General features: G+C 42.5%; 1 protein-coding gene across 1 annotated transcript in view; it reads left to right on the forward strand.

The window, feature by feature from the left end:
- Nucleotides 1–23,726, forward strand: part of AFF1 (AF4/FMR2 family member 1) — a 51,225-nt gene that overhangs the window by 23,954 nt on the left and 3,545 nt on the right. Inside the window, exons 7-16 of the mRNA XM_029285429.1 lie at nt 1,580–1,739; nt 7,021–7,965; nt 11,317–11,414; nt 14,264–14,522; nt 16,560–16,651; nt 16,916–16,979; nt 18,509–18,645; nt 21,139–21,210; nt 21,379–21,472; nt 22,393–22,436. Of these exons, the coding sequence (XP_029141262.1) occupies nt 1,580–1,739; nt 7,021–7,965; nt 11,317–11,414; nt 14,264–14,522; nt 16,560–16,651; nt 16,916–16,979; nt 18,509–18,645; nt 21,139–21,210; nt 21,379–21,472; nt 22,393–22,436 (1,965 nt within the window). The remainder of the gene's footprint in view (nt 1–1,579; nt 1,740–7,020; nt 7,966–11,316; nt 11,415–14,263; nt 14,523–16,559; nt 16,652–16,915; nt 16,980–18,508; nt 18,646–21,138; nt 21,211–21,378; nt 21,473–22,392; nt 22,437–23,726) is intronic.

Here is a 23,726-nt window from a genome sequence, read left to right on the forward strand (position 1 = left end):
AGGCCTATTCATCTGCTCAGCGAGTGCAGCCCCATTAGTTATTACCCAAATCCTTCAGGAAGAAGAGAGGCTTTGGATCAGCGGTACAGCACATTCTTTGTAGGGTGATGTATGTTTCTATGCCTGGCACTTCAAATTTGAAGGACTGGAAAATTCTTCTTTGGATAAACCAGGGGTAGGCAACCTTGGCTCTTTTATGACTCGTGGACTTCAACTCCCAGAATTCCTGAACCAGCCATGCTGAGGGGAAAGAGAGAGTTTCCAAGCTGAGCTATGTTGGCTCAGGAATTCTGGGAGTTGAAGTCCACGAGTCATAAAAGAGCCAAGGTTGCCTACCCCTGGGATAGACGCAGGGGCTAGATTGCTCTCGCAAGAATGCAAATCACACAAAGTTTCAATAAATTTCCTGCAAGATGTGGGCCTAATTTGGAATAAATATGTCTAAGATTGAATTTTAAGCAAACCAAATCTATTTCTAATAATAATAATAATAATAATAATAATAATAATAATAATAATAATAATAATAATAATAATAATAATAATAATAATAATAAAGTTGGAAGGGACCTTGGAGGTCATCTAGTCCAACCCCCTGCTCAGACAGGAAACCCTATATCATTTCAGACAAATGGCTGTCCAGTCTCTTCTTAAAGACCTCCAGTGTTGGAGCATTCACCGCTTCTGGAGGCAGGTTGTTCCACTGGTTAATTGTTCTAACTGTCAGGAAGTTTCTCCTTAGTTCTAGGTTGCTTCTCTCCTTGATTAGTTTCCATCCGTTTCCATCCATATGTTCACACACTGAAGAATTTTTCTTTGGAATAATACAGAATGGGAAAAAGGATGAAAATAGAAGGTTTGCATACAGATATATGACATTTTTTCTTCAGGAAAGTACAGGTAGTCCTCAACGTACAATAATTCATTCAGTAACACTGAAAATAAAACGGAGCTGAAAAAGTGACTTACGACCATGTTTCACCCTTACGACCGTTGCAGCATGCCTATGGTCACATCAAAATTCAGATGCTTTGCAGCTGGGGTTGGAGTGTCCTGTGGTAATGCGATCACCTTTTCCGACCTCCTCACAAGCATTGTCAATGGGGAAGCCAGATTCATTTAACAATGGGGTTACTCACTTAACAACTGCAGCGATTCACTTAACAACCGTGGCAAGAAAGTTGGCAAAGTTCACTTAACAACTGTCTCACTTAGCAACATTGTGATCATAAGTCCTGGACTGCCTGCAGTATGTTTTGGCAATTCGGTTTTAAAAGCATTCGAGTTTCCTTATGTTGCCAGCAGTTATATCATCCCAACAGCCTAACTATGGCAATCTCCCTCTTTGTGGTTGCGTGTTACTTTATTTTTAGCCATGTCCTTCTTAGTCTCTAAAACCTGACTAAAGATCTTCCTTCATTCTTGGGTCTTCGCATTGATTGGTGAACAGTGGTGTCATGTTTGCAAGTTGTGCTGATTGAACTGTTTCACCTCACAGGGCCGTGTCAAGCGGAAGAGGAGAATTCAGAAAGACGATCCGCGTCCATTTCTAATTTTATCCCCTGGTTTTGGTTTGCAGTGCCCCACAATCGCAACCTGAGAGTGTGGCATTGGCTCATTCCAGCAGTGCAGAATCCGAAAGCACAAGCGATTCAGACAGTTCCTCCGATTCTGAATCAGAAAGCAGCTCTAGTGACAGCGAAGGAACTGATCCTCCAACAAGAGTCTCGACACCTGAGGTACAGTGTCCATTTTCTAAATGTGTCCTCTGTGTACTCTGGATCAGTGTTTTTCAACTGTGGCAACTTTAAGATGTATGGACTTCAACTCCCAGAATTCCCTAGCCAGCCACGCTGGCTGAAGAATTGTGGAAGTTGAAGTCCACATATCTTAAAGTAGTCCCGGTTGAGAAACTTAGTCTAGACCAGGGTTTCTCCACCTTACTATGTTCAAGACATGTGGACTTCAACTCCCAGAATTCCCCAGCCAATATGGCTGGCTGGGGAATTCTGGGAGTTGAAGTCCACACCTCTTAGAGCTGGCAAGGTTAAGAAACACTGATCTAGACAGTGATTTCCTTTTTTGATGTTTTTCTCCCTCTTTGTACAAGAACATGTTGGAAAACTATTCTAGATAGCTTTGCACCATCTCCTATTTTCTACACTACCTTTGGTAAGCATGCAAGACCAGCACATATTACTGTGGCTTCCACATGGAACAATCAGGACTTGCAGCTAGAATTTACACAGAAGGAGAGAGAGTTAATGAGTTTTCCTTTTCCTGATACCCCCCTACTCTCCCCCCCCCCCCAAATGCTGCAATACATCTCCTGGTTGTTGGCTATGCCGATCAGGAATGATAGAATTTGCAATCCAACAGAACACAAGGCCAATCATTTCAGGAAAACTACTGTTAATGGGAAACTGCCAGTTCCTCAAAAAGAGTTAAATATAGGGTCAGGATATTAATCAGTTATTCTGGGGCCTTTTCACTTGTCGACTGAAATAAGGGAAATTGGAAAAGACTTGTTTTTCATTGACCAACTGAACACTCTGCAAACTTTTTCCATAGGTAAATAGAAGAGGTAGACAGTTGTACACAGGATTATTAATTCAGAAATGTTGCTAATTGGGGTTGGTCTCATTGCACAAACACACACACACATCTATACATGTGACACACAGTGGTATATCTGCATATCCTGTAATTGCATTCCTCTCTACCCACTTTGGTCAGCTATGATTTGTAAATTCCTTGAGCCCCTCCCTGATGGAGATAGATGGACTAGAGATGCAAAGTATAAATAAATAAATTAAAAATTCACAGTAGTTACTCAGCCATCTGAAGCCATTTTTAAAGAAACCTTTTAACAACAACCTTTTGTTGTTGTTAATTGCGAAGTCGTGTCCGACCCATCGCGACTCCATGGACCACGTTCCTCCAGGTCTTCCTGTCCTCTACCATCTTCTGGAGTCCATTTAAGCTCACACCTACTGCTTCAGTGACTCCATCCAGCCACCTCGTTCTCTGTTGTCCCCTTCTTCTCTTGCCCTCCATCTTTCCCAGCATTAGGCCCTTCTCCAGTGAGTCCTTCCTTCTCATTAGGGGGCCAAAGTATTTGAGTTTCAACTTCAGGATCTGGCCTTCTAAAGAGCAGTCAGGGTTAATCTCCTCTAGGAGTGACCGGTTTGATCGTCTTGCAGTCCAGGGGACTTTCAGGAGTCTTCTCCAGCACCATAGTTCAAAGGCCTCAATTCTTTGTCGCTCAGCCTTTCTTATGGTCCAACTTTCACAGCCATACATTGCAACTGGGAAAACCATGGCCTTGACTATACGCACTGACAAAATGGCAGTGTGTCTGAACTTTGGCTCATTAATTATATCCTCTTATCATGTGGAAGCATTCGAAGTCATCCTCTGAATATAACTGTAATGTCCTTCAGGTTCTGGGTATCCCCAAAAGATCACTTGAACTTGGATTCCAGTATCTGAGTATTTGGAGTCCAGTATTTGGATTCCAGTATTTAAGTATTTGGATTCATGTATTCCAGTATTTGAGGGGAGGAGGAGGGGGTCAGCTTATTTTCCAAAGCACCAGAAGGCAAGACAAGAAACAATGGATGGAAACTAGTCAAGGAGAGAAGCAACCTGGAATTAAGGAGAAACTTCCTAACAGTGAGGATAGTTAACCAGTGGAACAGCTTGCCTTCAGATGTTGTGGGTGCTCCATCACTGGAGGTTTTTAAGAAGAGATTGGACAGCCACTTGTCTGAAAAGATATAGGGTCTCCTGCTTGAGCAGGGGGCTGGACTAGAACAGGGCTTTTCAACCAGTGGTACGGGTACCACCTGTGGTACATTGGCACCTGGCAGGTGGTACGTGACCATCCCAGAAAAGTGGTAGCGGGTGAGGGGAATGAGCTGAACCGGTGGCAGCACTGCACAAGCCTGAGCGAGAGATGGCTGGAGATGCAGGGCTGCCAGGGCTCAGTGGAAGCGCCAGGATCAGTGCCAGGATCCAGCTGGAGCTCGGTGCTGATCCTGGCCCTTCTGCTGAGCCCAGAAGAAGCGCTGATCAGCTGGAATGTTGCAGCATCTCCAGGGTCTGGTGATTTACGTTCAGATGCTTGGCAACTGATTCATATTTATGACAGTCACAGTGTCCCAGGGTCATGTGAAGTGACCAAAACCTGCTGCAACCACCCAGCAGACGCGGGGGGGAGAATATAAACCAAACACCCCCCCCAACCCACCCCCACTGCCAATCCTCAACAGAAATGCTCACAGCAATGAAAACCTCGGACAGGAGGAAGGGCGCCGCCGGGTGGGCAGGCAGGTGTCTTGCTCGGCTGTGGCTTGGGGGGCACTTTTCTTTAGTGCCATTGTAACTTTGAACAGTCACTAAGCGAACTGTTGTAAGTCGAGGACTACCTGTACTATATCACTTTTTTCCCTTTTTTTTTTTTTGGTCATCAAGTTTTTGACACCTTGCTAGGCGACTGGTGGTAGTCGGACGTAGCCATATCCTAAAAGTGGTACAATGGGTGAAAAGGTTGAAAAGCCCTGGACTAGAAGACCTGCTAGGTCAGAGGTGTCAAACTGCCAACCCGCAGGCCGGTTGCATCATACAGAGGCCACGCCCACCCCAGCTCTGGCAATGCCAAAAAAAGTCGCGATACGTTGCGACGCATCACGTGACGTGGCAAGTTTGACACCCATGTCCTAGGTCCCTTCCAGCTCTACTCTGATTCTGGATCAAACCCGAATCTGTGCGGGGTATGTGGGTTACTCAGCACCCCGATTCTGTTTCTAAATTCGAACTCAGGCCTTTTCATCCTCCCTGTTTTGGTGGTTTATGTTTGCATTTAACAGGCAGCACGGTGTTTATTTTTCACTTTCAAAAATAACCCTTTGAGAAAAGTTTTAAAAGTTAGTTAAGAATTTGCATGGAACATTCAGTCCTGTAAGCAAAGTTCTGCCTCCTCCTGTTATTATTCCCCCCCCCCCCGGACTTGGATGGGCTCCATATAATTTTACTTGGCTTGGTTTCTTCACTTTTGGAGGCTTCCAGTGACCTACTTGGGAAATCAAAATAGGAAAAAGCACCAGCTTTATAATTAAAAGCAGTCCTATGTTGAAACGATTTCAGGAACAAAAAGAAAAGTTGACTTCACCATCCCTTGCCCTGTTAGAATAGCACCATGTTGAAGGAATTTTGGATTGATGCAAATTTTTTTTTTGTGGAGTACACTTTTTATTGTGGACACGTATAACGTAATTTTTTGCCAAGTAAGTAATTCTATATCTAAGCTACCCCTACTTTGGCGAGAAATGAATACGATTCTTTACCCGTAGAAAACTAGCTTGTTAGGAACAAATATTCTAATGTAGAATTCTTTTATTGGGATTTTTATATGCTTTGTGACCTTTTTATATTGTATTGTATTTTGGGGGTTCTGTTTTTAATTGTAAACTGCCCAAAGTCATATACTAGAGATGGATGTCCATATAAACTAAGGTTATTAAAAAATTCTTTCCAACCTCTTTGTCAAAATGGAAGCATTTTTTCCTATGTAATGAAACAATACTGTGTGTGTGTGTGTGTGTGTGTGTGTGTGTCTGTCTGTCTGTCTGTCTGTCTGTCTGTCTGTGTGGTGTTTTTGCTTTCCTGACCAGAAAGGTGGATGGGGCTTAGAACTGAGATGCATTGAGGAAGAAACAGTATTCTGAAATGTTTTTCTCCGCAGTGAATTTGGCTTATTTTCAAACTAAATCTTTCTTTTTGCCAGTTTCCCCCCCCCTCCCCCCATTCCTGAATTCCATTCTGTTCAGTGTTTGGAAAGCTATCCCACTGACAGACAAAGAGAGAACTTTACATAATGTGTTTCCTATATCTCATTGGACTGGAAAGAATAAAAAAAAGAATGGCGACTATGTTTCCCCCCCCCCTTTTTTTTATCATCTTCCCTACACAGAGGGAACCATTCAAAATTGGGTGGTCAGGTAGAAAGATTTAGACCTCCTTGGAAATCTTAGAATCTAGATCAATCATTATCACTATAAGTACAGTATAGGTCAGCCTTCTCCAAAATCAGTGTCTTTTGAAGATAAGGACTTAAATTTCCCAGACCCAACCGTGAGAATCTAGAAGGGTGTCCGGTTGAGGAAACTGCTAAACTAAACCCCAATAAAAACTTGAAGGGTATTTCTGCATTTAACAGAATAACAGAATTGGAAGGGACCTTGGAGGTTTTCTAGTCCAATCTCTGCTCAGGCAGGAGACCCTATACCATTCAGACAAATGGTTGTCCAGTCTCTTCTTAAAAACTCCCAGTGTTGGAGTATTCACAACTTCTGGAGGCAAGTTGTCCCACTGATTAATTGTTCTAACTGTCAGGAAATTTCTCCTTGGTTCTAAGTTGCTTCTCTACTTGATTAGTTTCCATCCATTGCTTCCTGTCCTGTCTTCAGGTGCTTTGGAGAATAATTTGATTCCCTCTTCTATATGGCAATCCCTTAGATATTGGAACACTGCTATCAGGTCACCCCTAGTCCTTCTTTTCATTAAACTAGACATACCCAATTCCAGCAAGCATTCTTTATATTTCACATTTCATATATATCCTATTGTTTAGCCTTTAATTATAATAAGTATGTACATAACAAAACAGTCCTGGTTGTGATGATATTTGATGATATTTTTTATGAGCCATCCAGGGTCATCTTGGGAGGTGTTTCATGTCTTAGGAGACAATAAGGAAAGATAATGAGGAAGCAAGATATCTTTGGATGGGACATTCTGGTTTTTGTTGTTATTGTTGTTTGTTTGTTTCAGTATTTGTTAACTTGGGAATACAGTCAATAGACATAGTCATGGTTCTGGGTGAGTCATCAATCTCTTAGTTCAAACTAGAGTGCAGAAATTGTTAATTCAAAACAGAATCCCATGCAATTTCTGATGACCTCTTGGGCACGTATTCATTTTTTCCCCTTTTCCCCCCTTTTCTTTTCTTTTCCATAGCCTGATCCACAAACATCCAACAGATGTTGGCAGCTGAACAACTGGCTGATCAAAGTAAACCAGCCAGTATCTCCCACAGAGAGTTTCCTGGAAGATGACCATAGTAGAAGCAGCGTCCAGGAGAGCAAAGGACAAGGAAAAACTGTCAGCTCTAGCAGTGGCAATGGAGGCAAAAGGGAATGTCCGACGGCAGACGGTCCCTCCAAAACTGGCAGCAGAGTTTCTCGGTCAAGTCAAGGCGTCCATCTCCCTACCAAACGCAGTTACCAAAAGTCTCCTGTAGCCCCAGAAGAGTCTCACCACCAGACGGTGGGCAGTAAGCAACCCAGGAAATCCAACAAAGCTACAGTCCAGGAGGAACCAAAGAGAGGCCTGACGGTTGAAAGTGAGCCACCTGGACCCTACGGGGCCAAAGACCAATCTTCCAAAGACAAGCCTAAGGTGAAAACGAAAGGGAGGCCGAAATCTGATGATAAGAAGGAATCGAAACCAACTGCCCCGGAAACCACGGAGAAGAAAAAGCACAAAGGTTTGCACCAAACGCTGAAAACATTATTTGCTCACGAGGATGCAAAAGTAGACGCGGCGGGCAGCGCCCTGGAACCGTTGCCCCTCAGCCCTCTCAGTGGGAGCCCGAGGGTGGTTGCTACCGGTCGAACTAATGGCTCCAAGGTATCTCTAACTGTCAAGGAGGAACTTCAAAGGGACAAATATATTTTGCCTATCAGGGATAAGAAGTTGCTGTCGCCCTTGAGGGATTGCCCCGTCCCGCCAGGGCTTGTGGTTAAAATTGAGCTGGCTCTCCTCTCACGGATCCCTCAGCCACCCGAAAAGGGGCTCTTCTTCCCTAAAAAACATGAACTTAAAGAGAGCCATGGTATGACAAAGCAGGGTATCAACAAAAGAAGCACAGATGCGCCAAGCAAAACTCTCAAAAAGAGAAAGGTAAGACACTTTGGTGGAGAATGGGCGGCTCTAGCATTGACCCAGATGAGGTAAAGCTAATAATCCACGAATTTGTACTCTTAGGGATTGCAGCTCTGGTCTTTGCATTGCATGTAGGTGATTAAAATCAGAGAAAAATAAAATTGCAATTAAAAAACCCAACATCATCAACAGGAAGAAAGCTGTAATCAATGTGAGGGCTTTACTGGCCTTATTGGACTTATGTTAAAGAGATATCTAGTGTTGATTTAGGTCAGGGGTTTTCAAACTTGGCCCTTTTATGACTGGTGGACTTCAACTCCCAGAATTCCTCAGCCAGCGTGCCTGGCTGAGGAATTCTGGGAGTTGAAGTCCACCAGTCATGAAAGGGCCAAGTTTGAAGACCCCTGATTTAGGTAAATTCACAGAGACTCCATTCTTCCCTCCATTGAGGAAATGGCCTACTTTAATCCTTTTTTTATAGTCGTGGTGTGTGCAATTCTGACTGACTCCTCTCAAAAGATTCTCTACAGATTGAGGAAGTACAGTTAGTCCTCGACTTACAACAGTTCATTTATTGACCATTCAAAGTTACAATGGCACTGAAAAAAAGTGACTTAGGACTGTTTTTCACACTTTTTGACGATTGCAGCATCCCCAGGGTCACATGATCAAAATTCAGACGCTTGGCAACTGACTCACATTTCTGACGGTTGCTGTGTCCCAGGATTATGTAACCACCTTTTGTAACCTTCTGTCAAGCAGGGTCAACGGAGAAGCCAGATTCATTTAACAACCATGTTACTAATTTAACACCCGCAAGGATTTACTTAAAAATTGGCAAGAGAGGTGGTAAAATGGGGCAAAACTCACTTAACAAATGTCTCGCTTAGCAACAGAGGTTTTGGGCTCAGTTGTGATCATAAGTCAAGGACTGCACGTACAAGAAAGAGCATTCAAAATTAGCTGCATGTTAGATTAGCTTAAAATCAATTTCCGAATCAAATCAGGATTTCATTTAATCCACTAGTTACTAGTATGTTCCCCCAGTGAAAATTGTTCGTGCCAGTTCTGACCTCAGAGAGGACACCTCCAATGTGACTATCATAGTTAGCATCCTCAGCAGCTACCATTTGTAGACAACAGATGGCCCATATCTTAATTTAACTTAATTCAGCTTTAAAAATATCCAACTTGATGGTCATTGACACAGTTTATGGCAACACATTCTGTAGCTTAGCTATATAGAATTTATGAAGAACTATTAACTTCCCACTGTTTGGTTTCAGGGCACATAAACGCAAGTACTAGTTTACATACTCTTTAACTTGTAGGAGGACTCCGTTAAAATCTTGAATTTCAATTTTAAAAAGCTATTAGAGCAAGGGTGCAACATGAAACTTTGAAAACAAACACAATAAGCAAGTCTTACAATCCCAGTCACTGATAGGGTTTCTAGGTCACTTAGTTTATTTTAGAATAAGTGTTTGTAAGTGGAAGGTGAAGGAAACCTAGTAAAAAGAGGCAATTTTCAAGTTAATCTCAATCTCTTTCTCCTACTTCCACATTTGATTCCTGTTCAACTGTCTTGATTAAACTGATTTGATTCCAGTTAAACTGAGGAACCACAGCTGTGTGGAGCCAAAGCCTTTACCAGTGTTTCTCAACGTTGGCAATTTTAAGGCATGTGGACTTCAACTCCCAGAATTCCACAGCCAGCATTGCTGGCTGTGGGATTCTGGGAGTTGAAGTCCACATGCCTTAAAATTGTCAAGGTTGAGAAACACTGCTACAATCTGGTTCCCTCCAGATGTGTTTGTGGAGCAGCTTCCAGAATTTGAAACTGGCATGGTACATAGTCAGAGATTGGTATCATTTCCCAGGATCTGAGATGTTAGGTATCTTCAGTACACTTAAAGTTAGAAGCCACGTAACAGTTCCCATCTACATATAATTGAAACTCCCTAGAAACGTTATTCGTGAAATACGTATAAAGCGATATAAAGAGATTTATTGAACCATCAGCAAAAACAAATTTCTACTTTACTCTTTGATTTTGGCAGTGGTAAGAACTCTTCTTTTTCCTCAGTCATTTTTAATAATTTACGAAGATCGTGATTTCTTAAAAGCCAGTTTTGTGCAGGGGTTCAAGGGCTGACCTAGAAACCAGGAGACGGTGAGTTCTAGTCCCAACTTAGGCATGAAAAACTGGCTGGGTGACTTTGGGCCTGTCACTCTTAGTCCAACCCACCTCACAGGATTGTGGGGAAAATCAGAGACAGGGTTATTTGGCATGTTTGCTGCGTTGAGCTATTTAATAAAAAGCTGGGATAAAAAAAAAATCTAATAATAAAAGAATGACAATTCTATAATCTTGCCTGCTGGATGATGAAGTTTGCTGAATGAGTCAGCTCCGTCAAAGATAGGATTTCCAGTCTCATGTGAAATTTTTCATTTTATTTCTATGCCTCAGTGACCCGTAAACGGTACAATTGTAACAAGTGCCGTATTTTTCAATAAAAAGCAAATAATGTTGGTAATAACCCACGATTCGGTCTCACACAGCGAAACCGCCACTAGACCTTTCTGACTGTAGTACAGTAGTTTAATTATAAAGCCTGTGAGAAAAAGCTTACGGCGTAGTGGTCCTATCAGGCAGTCATCCAATCTCCCTTATTTTATGTATGGGGACCCCACCTTTATTATATGATAAGTAATTCAAGGCTGCGAAAGTCCCTAATATTCCTCACTCTTCTTATTTTCCCCACAATAACAAACCTCTGAGATGGATTGGGCTAAGAGAGAATGACTAGCCCAGGGGTAGACAACCTTGGCTCTTTTATGACTCATGGACTTCAACTCCCAGAATTCCTGAGCCAGCTATGCTGGCTCAGGAATTCTGGCAGTTGAAGTCCATGAGTCATAAAAGAGCCAAGGTTGCCTACCCCTGGACTAGCTCCAAAGTCAACGATCTGGCTTTCATGCCTAAGGCAGGACTAGACCTCCCAGACTCCTGGCTTCTAGTCTGGTGTCTTAACCACTAGACTAAACTGGCTTCCAAGTTATTGTTCAAGAGAGACCATTTCCCTTGCCTTCCCCTTTAGGCTGTTTTGAATTTCTCTTCCCTCGGCTCTTTCTTTTCCTCCCTAAAATTTTGGTTGCTCTTAAGGAGGGGGAGTAGCAAGGATGGGATAACAGCTGAGCTTATTAGTCTTGCTTGTCATGGTAGAACTGATTGTTGCTTCTGATGTGGCTACAGGTGTGCAGGTCTCCATGTTGCACAGGTGTGCAGCTTTCCATGTTTCACAGGTGTGTAGTCAGAAAGGGGACACCTCCTTAAGTATTTAAGGGTTGTATTTGTCTTTTTATCAGCAAGAAGATGCACTGAGAATTGATCAGAAGAAGGTCAAGTTGGATAGAGAAACCAAATCTTCCTCATCTTTAGGCCATAAAGATTCCAGTAAAACTAAGTGAGTACAAAGCTGTTACGTAGAGAACTAAGCTAGTAAAATCTAGGCTACTAAGTTGAACACTCTGGTCCCTTCTGTATTGAACTATGGTGGTTCTTTTTTTTTTTTAATTTGTTTTGGCTACTAATCGTTCAATAAGAACAAAGATAACAACAACATTATTATGGCTGCCTCTAAGTGAGAAATCTAACTCCTATATGATTAAAGTTGAAATTCTGTCTTAATAGCAAATTTAAACCCTCAAACTCTGGTTGTTTAAATTAATTGTACATTAGCAAACAATTAGTCTGTTAATACATGTTCAAACTGTTCTTTCCTTTGGATTTCTTCTGAACCACATAGTAAATTTCAGGAGTTGCAGATAAGACACTTGTCTTTTTGACTATATAAAATTGATAATCACTGGGGAGTTAAATCTCTTACATGCAATCCAGGCTGGGTCTGTTTGTGTGTGGAAGCAAATGTTCCTGCTCCTGTTTGTAATGCAAAACGGAAACGTGTATTATAATAACATGTATGTATAATAAATGCATACAGATATTTTATTATTTCCATCCCTATTCCATCACAAGCTGTCTGCAGGTTGCTCACCTAGATCAGTGTTTTTCAACCATTTTTAAGAGGGTGGACTTTGATTCCTGGAATTTCCCAGCCAGCAGTGAGAGTTAGATATTCAAGGACAAGGTGTCCCATCCATTCCTTCTCCCCTCTTCAACACCAGATGAGCGGATCAACAGCATTTGGAATAGCTTCTGGTGATGAATAATCCTTTCAAATGATAAGCTAGACTTAAAACGTTGAGTTTGGCTAGCTTTATGTCCTACCTATGTCCTACAACATGAGGAATGTCTGAAGACAACTTCCTTAAATTTGCTATTGAAGTGTGCAAAACAAAATAATGTGATAGCTCTAATAAAGACTCAGTCTTCTGCATTAAGACTGGGGAGATTTTTGGACTGGGGACACTTAGATTCAAATGATCTCAGTGTACCTCAGCCTCCACTTTAGCTCCCTAGGACAGTGATGGCGAACCTTTTAGAGACCGAGTGCCCAAAAACTGGCCCCGCCCCTGCTCCACCCCCTGCCCTGCCCCTGCTCTGCCCCCACTCCGTCCCCCACCCTGCCTGCCCGCAGAGCCACTCACCGCCTCCAGGGCCCACCGCAGAGCGCCCAGGCAGCTCAGCAGCACCATGGTGGCCACGCCCTCTGCCTGCGCCCCACAGCATCAACTGTGCAGGATGGGGCATGAGGGCAGAGTCTTATCTACGCTGCCTGGCTGCCATGTCCTTGGCTACGCTGCTCTGTGTGGGTTACGCTCGGGGGCGACTCTCCTCCAGGGGGGCTGCTGGTGAGGAGGGGGTCGCAGGGGGAGGCAAGGCTGGGGCAACGGCACGTGTGCCCACAGTGAGGGCTCCAAGTGCCATCTCTGGCACGCGTGCCATAGGTTCACCACCACTGCCCTAGGAGGTAAGGTAAAAGTTTGTGTGTGTGTGTGTTATGTGTAGAGAGTTGTTATATTATCTTGTATTCTTTATAATAGAGGTAAAATATAAATGTCTTACAAAATAATCTGGGATTCATTGTAAAACTCTGGTATCCATTGAAAATAGAATTGAGTGGATACTTTGTGCAAGATTTTTTTAATCATTGCACTTGTATGGATAAACATTTCATTGTATGACAGTACTCTAATATTTGTGCATATGTATGCATGTTAATTAATTGCAATTTATGATGAGCGAAGTATTGAGTTTAGAAAAGCTGATTAAAAAAAAGAATTTGTGTCATTTAATTGGAACTGAAAATTATTAGTGGATAATCCCAAATGTAACTATGAAACTTATCATACATCTGTTTGATATGTTTTATGCAAAAGTGATTATCTGAAGTTCAAAGTAAAAAATTTTAAACTCCACTACAATATCTAAATTAGCTGGAAAGTTCTTTGAATCCAACAACTGGAACCAAGCTTTGCTGCAACTAAATTTAAAACTTTAAGAAATCTATAGTTCAGACATGTCAAACACAAGGCCCGGCGGCCAGATGCGGCCTGTGAAGTGGTTTCATGTGGCCCACGAACCCATTCTGGAAACAGTGAGGGAACGGCCCCCGCTGCCTTGGCCCTGGCCGGCCGGGAGCCAATGTACAATGTTGTGGTAGCCATCTATGCTGAAACGCATTCAGTCTTAGCTCCACAAGGCCGTCTGGAAACAGCGAGGAACCAGCCCCTGCCACGTCAGCCCCACCCCCTGGGTGCATGCTGGGGAGGTGTCACCCTTTGTGAGGAATGAAGAAATGCACCATCACCTGGAAGTGGCCAGCAAATGGCCCTCGCCTACTTCACATATCTGGCTTGATGGGCTCCGGGGGAAGGGTTTTGGCAGGCAGTGGGGCGAACGATGTAGAGCTGGCCATACCCACCCAGTAGGCCATACCCACTCCATCCACGCCCACCCAGTAGGTCACACCCACCCTGGCCACACCCACATGCCCCCCCAAGGGCAACCGCAATGCTGATGTGGCCCTCAATGAAATTGAGTTTAACACCCTTGCTATAGTTCGTCAATATATTTCACTTCAGATCAAAGATGCGTCTTGGTCTACATTTCTGCTATCCCTTATGTATATTATCAGCATGTTAATGAATCAGCCAAAAGTACCTGACTTTTTCTCCCTCTGTTGCTCAAGAGGAAAATGTTTGTTGATTAGTTATCTGCCTGTTTCAGTACCTTTTATTGAGTAAACAGAACTCGGGTGCTGTGTGCTTAATTTTCATTCCAGGCTGCTCTCCTACAATTTTAAAATAATACTCCTTGGAACTCACACTGACCTGATCATTCCTTCCCTAGGATGTCGAAGCTCTCGGTAACAGAGACTCAAAGGAAAGAGATGCCACTGCCCATGCCACCACCGCTGTCTCCCGTGCAGCCTGCTCAGAAGCCACCTAAGACAGCTCAGAAGCGGCCAAAGAACGAAAACGATGCCTGCTATCCAGTTCCCGGTCCCAGTATCGGCACTGCCAAGAGCAAAGAGAGCCACCGAGAGCCGTCGTCCTCCAAGCACAGGAAACTGGAGGGAAAACCTTTGGAAAACTCCAAAAGTGACAAAGTAGGTGTGAGCAACTTCTGCTGAGGGACCTGGCAAAAGGCACGTGATTTTGGAACTTGGGTTGTTAAGAGGAGAAGTTGTAAAAATTGGCAGATTTCACCGTACTGATAGTTTTCAACTTGCAACGGTTCCTTACAGCGGCACTGAAAAAAAATGACCATTTTTCACACAACCATTGCAGCATACCTACTACATTCGCCTGAATAAAATTCAGATGCTTGGCAACTGGCTCATATTTATGACAGTTGTAATGTCCCGGGGTCGTGTGATCACCTTTTGTGACCTTCTGATCAGCAAAGTCAACAACCGCATTGCTAACTTAACAACTGCAGGGATTCACTTAAGAACCGTAGCAAGAAAGGTCATAAAATTGGCCAAAACTCACTTCTGTTGCTTAGCAATAGAGATTTGGGACTCTATTGCGATCGTAAGTCGAGGACTGCCCTGTATTGTGAAGGTGATTCTTTTCCTCTAAGTAGCCTTGAATATCACAATTACGTGGATCAAAATATATCTATAGATGAGCTGCTGCAGGTATACTCTCCATAGTGGATGTCCCAGCCAGAAATTTAGATGGGAAAAGAATGTTTGAACTGTTTAAATATAGAGAGAAGTAGAGATATTGTAATGTATTTGCTTGCTGTATTATTCAGAATTCAATCAACTCAAGTTATCTTGGTGGCCAGCAGACTAGCTGGCTTTTATTAATGATTGCATAAATGCCTTTAAGTTTGTCAATGGGTTTGTGGCATGATAGCTGAATAAGAACTTTTAACATTGAGATGCTTGGGACCAATTAAAGGACAGGAGATAAAATGGTTAGCACACAAGTGTCAAACTCTATTGCATCACACATGACGTATTACGACGGTTTTTGCCTTTGTGGAGCCGGGGTGGGCGTGGCTTGCGCGTGACGCATTCGGCCCGTGGGCTGCCACTTTGACACCCCTGGGTTAGCAGAAGCATCTTACTTATAATCATAAGATGAAATATGCTTAACTATATGTAATTTTGGCCAATTATACAAGATTTTTTCTAATTATGGTGTGGCTTCCGTCAAAAGCTACAACTTGGCCAAAGTTGACTTTCTCATGAGATAAGGAAAGCTAATTGTTTTTTCAACATAAGCTTTCTTGCAGTCAAGAAAACAAAACCCAACGAACAGAATAAAATAACTCAGAGTTATCTATTGATGAGATTACTCCTCAGCTTTTGCATTTATGTAATTTTGTCATTCGATTGCAACTGTGAAGATAATATATTTCTTTGGTGTGGAAATTTGTCTGCCTTAGTCGCTAAAGCAGTGGTTTTTTTAGAACACTGTTAAGTGAATCATCACTTCCTCCCAAATTAAAACAACCCCATATGCAGTTCATTCAACACTGAGATAATGTTGGGTTATTTTTATTCCTTGACACTGATGGATGCAAAGTTGTTTCCTGTTTTGGGCATTTGTAAAAAAAGGATTTGTGCAATGTTTTTCTGTTGATTAAAAATGTTTTCGTCTATTCAAACGTTGCAAGGGCCAAGAACAAGCTTCCTCACGGTCTATAAAAAGCGAGATCAAATTAGAATATAGAATAATAGGGTTGGAAGGGACCTTGGAGGTCTTCTAGTCCAACCCCCTGCTCAAGCAGGAGATGCCATACCATTTCGGTCAAATAGTTGTCTAGTTGTTGAAAACCTCCACTGATGGGAGCACCCACAACTCCAGATGGCAAGCTCTTCCATTGATTAATTGTTCTCACTGTCAGGAAATTTCTCCTTAGTTCTAGGTTAGATTTCTCTTTAATGATCTTCTTGTCCTGCCCTCAGGTGCTTTGAGAATAGGTTGACCCATTCTTCTCTGTGACAGCCCCTCAACTACTGGAAGGCTCCTATCATACCACATGTTACATGCATCACATATTACAATTAGTAATGCTGGGGCAAACAAAAATGCATGCTCACTGAAGAATGCAGAAGTTCTGTTGTGACTTGTATGTAGCTATTTCTGAGTTACACGTATTTGTCATTCTTCCTCTCTCGTCTTTCCAGGGCTCTGCAGATGATGTCCCCAACCCTTTCCCAGTGCCTTCTTTGCCAAATGGTACCTCCAAGCCAATGAAGCCTCAAAGCAAGCCTCACCGGTAAGAATATTTTCTTTTTCCTCCCGGCTGTGACATGTTGTTTTTTGAGTTCTCAATTTCTCTTGTAGCCTATTAGACCAGCTTGGGTTTTCATCTTTGTTTTTATTTTCCCGCTGGGTTGATTTCATAAGTTCACTGAGAAAAGCTTACTAAATATTTAGAGATCTTTGGGCTGTTCATTCAAAACTCTGGCATAAAATTTGTATCTGAATATGTTTGCCTACTCTGAAAAAAACCACAACACTTTTCTCTTGTGTATTTCAGACAACATCCAATAGAATTTCACTTAAAGGATGCCAAAAGGTTGAAGCACAAAGCTGATGCAATGGTAGGTTTGCCTGCAGAAAAGTTGCAAGTGAATGTGCTTGGTTCCAAATAGTACAGTTAACCTGAGGGAATGCTAGATCAGTGGTTCTCAACCTTTTTAATGCCGCGACCCCCAACCGGTCGTAAGTCGAGGACTAAACTGGGTAAGTCGAGGACTAAACCGGTCGTAAGTCGAGGACTAAACCGGTCGTAAGTCGAGGAGTACCCAACCGGTCGTAAGTCGAGGACTTTCCCTGCCCGGGAGTGCCGCGCATGCGTGGTTCCGCCCCCTGCGCCGGCCGAGGCGTAGCTGGCAAGCGGCAGAGACGGAGCAGGCCGACCACCAGCTGGCCCAGCCCAAGGGAGGTAAGGCACCCGCCGGAAAAGGGGGAAAAAAATGGCGGACATCCTTGCTTGGCGACCCCCGTGAAATGGTCGATCGACCCCAAATGGGGTCGCGACCCATAGGTTGAGAACCGCTGTGCTAGATAAAGCGAACCCACGTTGAGAATTAACCATGGATCAGCTTCAAAGAGCTCTTGTTATGACGTGAAAATGAGATTAAATCTCTCTGCCATATGTTTTTTTCTGTGATCTAGAACAAGTTGAAAGCTTTGCAAAATAGTTCAAATTGGAAATGTTTCCACCTCAGAACACCCACTCCAAGCTCAAAACTGAGGATTCTCCAACTGGGAAGCTGTCTTCTGAGATTAAATAGTGTGTTGAAAGACAGAGGAGGCGACACACACTGTTCCAAACTCAGAAGACATCTTCCCAGTTGGAGAGCTGGAGGATTGAGGATCTCCATAAACATTATTTAAGTTAAGGAAAGAAACCATACTTTCTCCAGTGTGCTGGCTTGAGTTCACTGAGATTCAAAGGACAATATCATCACGGCCACCTGGATTGGTAAACAAACGGATGCTTCACAACATACACGAACGGGTCTTTATAAATCCACTTTAGGGATATCATTTCATCCAGAAAAGCTGATAAAAATTGTATAAGTGAATAAAAATACGTTACAAGTCCCAGTGATAGTGCGTTTCATTCTTAGCGAGTCTTCTGTTGCACTTAAGTATTCCATTCTTCTAGTACAGTGTTTCTCAACCTTGACAATTTTAAGGCATGTGGACTTCAACTCCCAGAATTCCACAGCCAGCAATGCTGGCTGTGGAATTCTGGGAGTTGAAGTCCACATGCCTTAAAATTGTCAAGGTTGAGAAACACTGTTCTAGTATGAGAGAAATTATCTTTAAATTGAGATTGAAGTTTAGCTCTAGGTGGCTAGATTCATAATACTGTTTTTCCTAGCTTTTTTACTTAATATACTCTATGAAACCAATGGCTTAGGTTTAAGCCACCCAAGGTCTACTATAATGTTTGAATCAAATCACTTTTGTCTGGTGCTTTTCAAACGCCTTTGACCACAACTATAGAATGACCATTGACTATGATGCCTATACAAAACTGTGGAAGAATGCCAGGAAAGCAAAAGTGCCTCGCCTGGGTGGCTTGTTGCTTAATCAATGCTCATTTTGTTTCCAACAGACAGACAAAGTTGGGAAGGCCTTCAAATACTTGGATGCTGCCCTGTCCTTTATTGAGTGTGGCATTGCAATGGAATCGGATCCCCTCTCACCAAAGCCAGCCTATACCATGTTTGCAGAAACCATAGACCTCATTAAGTAAGTAGACAACCGTTTCGGCTATACCTGCTGGCTTCACATTCTTCCTTTGAGATTCAGAAGTTTCCACACCGAGTTCACGGTTCTGCCCTGTAGCCTTTTTGTTCTCTGCCTATCCCAGGGGTAGGCAACTTTGGCTCTTTTATGACGCGTGGACTTCAACTCCCAGAATTCCTGAGCCAGCCATGCTGAGGGAAAAGGGAGAGGTTTCCAAGCTGAGCCATGCTGGCTCAGGAATTCTGGGAGTTGAAGTCCACGAGTCATAAAAGAGCCAAGGTTGCCTACCCCTGCTGTAGGCCAAGGTGAGCTACTATTAATGTCCTTACGTATTTTCCTTATAGGTGGGTTCAAAGTTGATTACCTGTCACAAGCTTGTCCTGGCTTGCGTTATACCTTACTTCAGAGCCATGTTTCTCTCTGAAATGGCAGAAGCTAAACAATCATAGCTGGCTCAGGAATTCTGGGAGTTGAAGTCCACGCGTCATAAAAGAGCCAAGGTTGCCTACCCCTGGCCTATCCTATGAATCTCGTTACCAGATCTTCCCTGTCTAGATTCATGTCTAGATTCATGTCTAGATCCAAAACCATTCCCCTTCTAGATATTTTTTCCTCTTATATTCAGGGCCTTCTAGTTTTCATGATGTTTTCCTTTCTGTTCTAAGGAAGCTAAGGCAAGAAGTACAGCTCTAAGCCTACTTCAAATAAGATCCAAATATAGCTCTTCTAGTTCAGGAGGTCTGCAAAAGTGGAGAAACCTACTGAGGTCAAGAACTACTTAGTGAAGGCTGGAATAAACTCACATATTTGCAAGTAGTTGGAAGCAAATATCATTTACAGTTAGGCTTCTAAGGGTGTCTAAATAATGCAAATTAGCAAATGTATAAAAAGGAGTGAGAAACCTAATAGTTCCTTTCTCTCCCTCTCATATTTTAATTCTTGTTAAATTTCCCCCGTTTATTGTTCCTTTTGTTAACACACGCTAGTGTAACTTTGCTGCATTCCTTTTGCTTTGTTTTGTTTAAATAATAAGGGCAATTATCCGCAGTGTTAGTGCTTAGTTGTTGGACAAAATCTCCATTAAAAAAAAGTTAAATATCCGTTTCTTCCTATATTTTTTCCCCTCCAAAGTAGCCATACCTTTTTTTTAATGTATATATTTTGAAGAATCTGATAGTGAAGTGAATCCTCAGAACCAATCATATTACTCCACACTCCTGCTTAATCCTTAAAAAGAGCAAGATAAAGTAATTTCTATTAATTTGGACTGGAGGATGCATGTTTACATTTTCCTATCAGCCCCCAACCACAACAGCTGCTTGAGGCTCTGTTATCAGGATAATGGCTTCATTCCAGCATCTGCATTGTAGATTCTTGAGCACCGGAGAATCCTCCTACACACAATTATTGTCATTCTCTGCAGCCTCATTAAAAGATCCATGTGCTTTCACTTAGACATCTGGCTTGTGGAAGTCCCCTTCTCTGATGCAGTTGATAATTTCTTTCATTCAACTTACCAATGTATAAGACACAGATGAAAATGAAAATAGTGGGAAAATGGGGAGGGACAAGTGGAAAGAAAGAGGTGTAGGGGAAACGGGAAAAAAAGAGGAAAAAAACATTGACTTCAAATCTCCTTAGCTCAGTAGAATAACATAATAACATGACAGCCTCAACTTTTTACTTTTTGCATATTTAACATGTACTAGCCATTACTATAATAACAAGTTTGCCTAATCGGCAAAACCCAAAGTCAGCATTTCATTTCTCTCCCCCCCCCCCAACACAAAATCTGGAAACGGTTCCCAAGTAGAAACAAAGTTAGTTTCTTTTCTTTAATTAAAGCAGTTAATTTAGCCACCTTTGCTAGTTTCATTTGTTTTTCCAGCCATTCATCCATTGTGGGAATTAAAGCATCTTTCCATTTTTGTGCACAAAGCAATGTATCTCAACCTGGGCCATTTTAAGCTGGGTGGACTTCAACTCCCAGAATTCCCCAGCCAGCTATGCTGGCTGGGGAATTCTGGGAGTTGAAGTCCACCCAGCTTAAAATGACCCAGGTTGAAAAACATTGGCATAAAGCATTCTTGCTGCTGTCAAGTAATATAACAGTAAGGTTACAGACTCCCCTCCCCAAAGTTCTCCTCTGATGCATTAATAAGCCTGACATTCATAATCATGTCATGGCTTGTTCTGCCTTTTTATTTTATGCCTATATGCCTATTTATTTATTTCCTCCATTAACTTTTTTATTTTTGAGTTTGGCCAGAACTAGGGAAGGGATTTGAAGGAGAGGATATTAGAAATGAAATGAGAGGTAATAAAATTTAGGAAGGAGATCCCAAAAAACTTCACTGTTTATCTATGGGGATTTCCCCCCCATCTGCCCAATTCGGTAAAACTAACCTTCTGTTTGACTGCTAGTTCAGTGCATCACAACCTCATGTTTTCATATGCCGATGGAACTAAAAATAAGTGTAATTTGTCTTCCCGTAGATTCATAATGACATTAAAATCCTTTGCGGACTCTTCAACAACGACGCAAGAAAAAATCTTCATTGTGTTTTGGTGAGTGGCTCTGCGTTCTGTTTCTAAGCATTCTGAGTTAAAAAAAACATATTAAAAGTGCCTAGCTTTCTACTTTGCTTTGCTGCGATGTGTGAAGAATCTTCAACTGCGTGGAACAATAGTTTCTAAACAGCTGCGTGTGTTCCATGTTCAATTGTGTTTTCACAGCATGCGCTGCCAAGCCATTCTGTACATGGCAATGTTTCGCTACAAGAAGGACACAGCAATAAAGTATTCCCGGACTCTTAATGAACATTTCAAGGTAGAGAGTGAAAAGTTTCAACTGAGGATGGGAGGGAGGGTAGTTCCAACAATATTATGTCAGTGGGTGAATGGTTTCCCCAAGTCAGGGTTAGGCAACCTTGGCTCTTTTATGACTCGTGGACTTCAACTCCCAGAATTCCTGAGCCAGCAATGCTCAGCTTGGAAACTCTCCCTTTCCCCTCAGCATGGCTAGCTCAGGAATTCTGGGAGTTGAAGTCCATCATAAAAGAGCCAAGGTTGCCTACCCCTGCCCCAAGTGAATGATAAATATCTGAAACAGTGTAACATGGGAGCTACAAGTGTGTTTAAAGTTTTTTAGTCCTCGACTACAACAGTTCACTTAGTGACCGTTCAAAGTTACAACGGCACTGGAAAAAGTGACTTATGACCGTTTTTCACACTTATGACCGTTGCAGCATCCCCAGGGTCACGTGATTTACATTCGGATGCTTCACAACTGACTCCTATTTATGACGGCCGCAGCGTCCCGGGGTCATTTGATCGCCTTTCGCGACCCCATTCCCCAAAGTCAATGGGGGAAGCCAGTTTCATTGAACAAAACGTGTTACTAATTTAACAACTGCAGTGATTCACTTAACAAATGTGGCAAGAAAAGTCGTAAAATGGGGCCAAACTCACTTAAAGAAATTTTTCACTTGGCAACATAAATTTTGGGCTCAGTTGTGGCTGTAAGTTGAGGACTACTTGTATTCTATTTATATAGTGGTTTTTTTTTTTTAGTATTGTAAGCCAGAGTTACCCTGGGGTAAGATGAGCGGCCAATAAATTTGATCGATTGATTTATTGATTGATTAAATAAATAAATGTTCATGAAAAATAAGTGTTTCCCTTCTGTGTAAATAAAAACATGAGTTGAAGTTATTTATGATCTAAATAGAATTTCCTTGCTTATTACAGAGTTCCTCTAGAATTGCCCAAGCACCTTCTCCGTGTGTTGCAAGGTAATATCACAAACTTATTCTTGTTACAAAAATTAATTTTCTTTTCCGGTTAATTGTAAGATTTGTATATAGGCTACAAAGAGACCAAAAGTATGAATTGGCTGGAAACCAGTTTGAGGATCTCTCAGAATATAAATTGTTGCTAGTTTATTTCTCAGGCTCATCACTTGTCACTTTGGATTTGATGGCCTCTTGCTATGGAATAAGGAGGGATAGCTTCTGAGTAGACATGTAGAACAGGCGTCCCCAACCTGTGAGCTGTGGCCTACTACCAGGTCACGGCCGCTTGGCCACCGGGCCGCGTGAAGAGATAGCCAGTCACACCCCACACACTTGCGCTAGCAGCAAACATCCTGCCGGCGCTAGCACTGCCCTGCCCCCGAGCGTCCTGCCGGCGCTAGTGCTGCTCCGAGCGTCCCACCAGTGCTACCGTCGCCCTGCCCCTGAGCGGGGCAGCACATGAAACCACGCCCCCTCTGGTTCGCAGAAAAAATGCTCTCCACCGAACCGGTCCCTGGTGCTCAAAAGGTTGGGGACCTCTGATCTAGAGGATTGCCTAGCATTCTGCTCAAGGAAAACTATTTCTCACAGGGTAGATAGGGACTGTGGAGATCCAAGTTCAAATCCTTCTTCAGCTGTAAAATTCACAGGATCCGTAGTTTAGATTAGAACAAGTTCTTTCTTTCTTTCTTTCTTTCTTTCTTTCTTTCTTTCTTTCTTTCTTTCTTTCTTTCTTTCTTTCTTTCTTTCTTTCTTTCTTTCTTTCTTTCTTTCTCTCTCTCTCTCTCTCTCTCTCTTTCTCCCTCCCTCCCTCCCTCCCTCCCTCCCTCCCTCCCTTCCTTCCTTCCTTCCTTCCTTCCTTCCTTCGTCTCAGGCTAGTTAATGATGCATGCTTTTACTTTTCCTGTCCTGGTCAGAACAGAATACATTAACATTTTTCCAAAAGCAGAATATACCACACTTTGAAATGTCAAGGCCCTCATCATAATTTTAAAAATCAAGAATTCATGCTGACTTGGAAGTTGAAGTCTAACGGAATGAAAGGGCACCAGGTTGGGGGAAAAAATTATCAAAGCAGCTTTTAAATCTATGGGACTTAAACAAATCCTGGTGATTGAACAGGCTGTTGATGTGTGAAATGCACTTACTCGGAGTTGAGTATACAGACGGTCTTCAACTTGAAAGCAGAATTAGCACCAGAATTTCTGTTGGTGAGCAATGCATGCTGAGCAATTTTAATCAACCAAGGAAGAAAGGAAGGAAAGTGGAGCAGGAGATTTTGGGAAATCA

This window comes from Protobothrops mucrosquamatus, unplaced genomic scaffold (genome assembly GCF_001527695.2).
Source record: "Protobothrops mucrosquamatus isolate PMUCROS unplaced genomic scaffold, P.Mucros_1.0 scaffold1667, whole genome shotgun sequence".
In the NCBI taxonomy this organism is placed as follows: Eukaryota; Metazoa; Chordata; class Lepidosauria; order Squamata; family Viperidae; genus Protobothrops; species Protobothrops mucrosquamatus.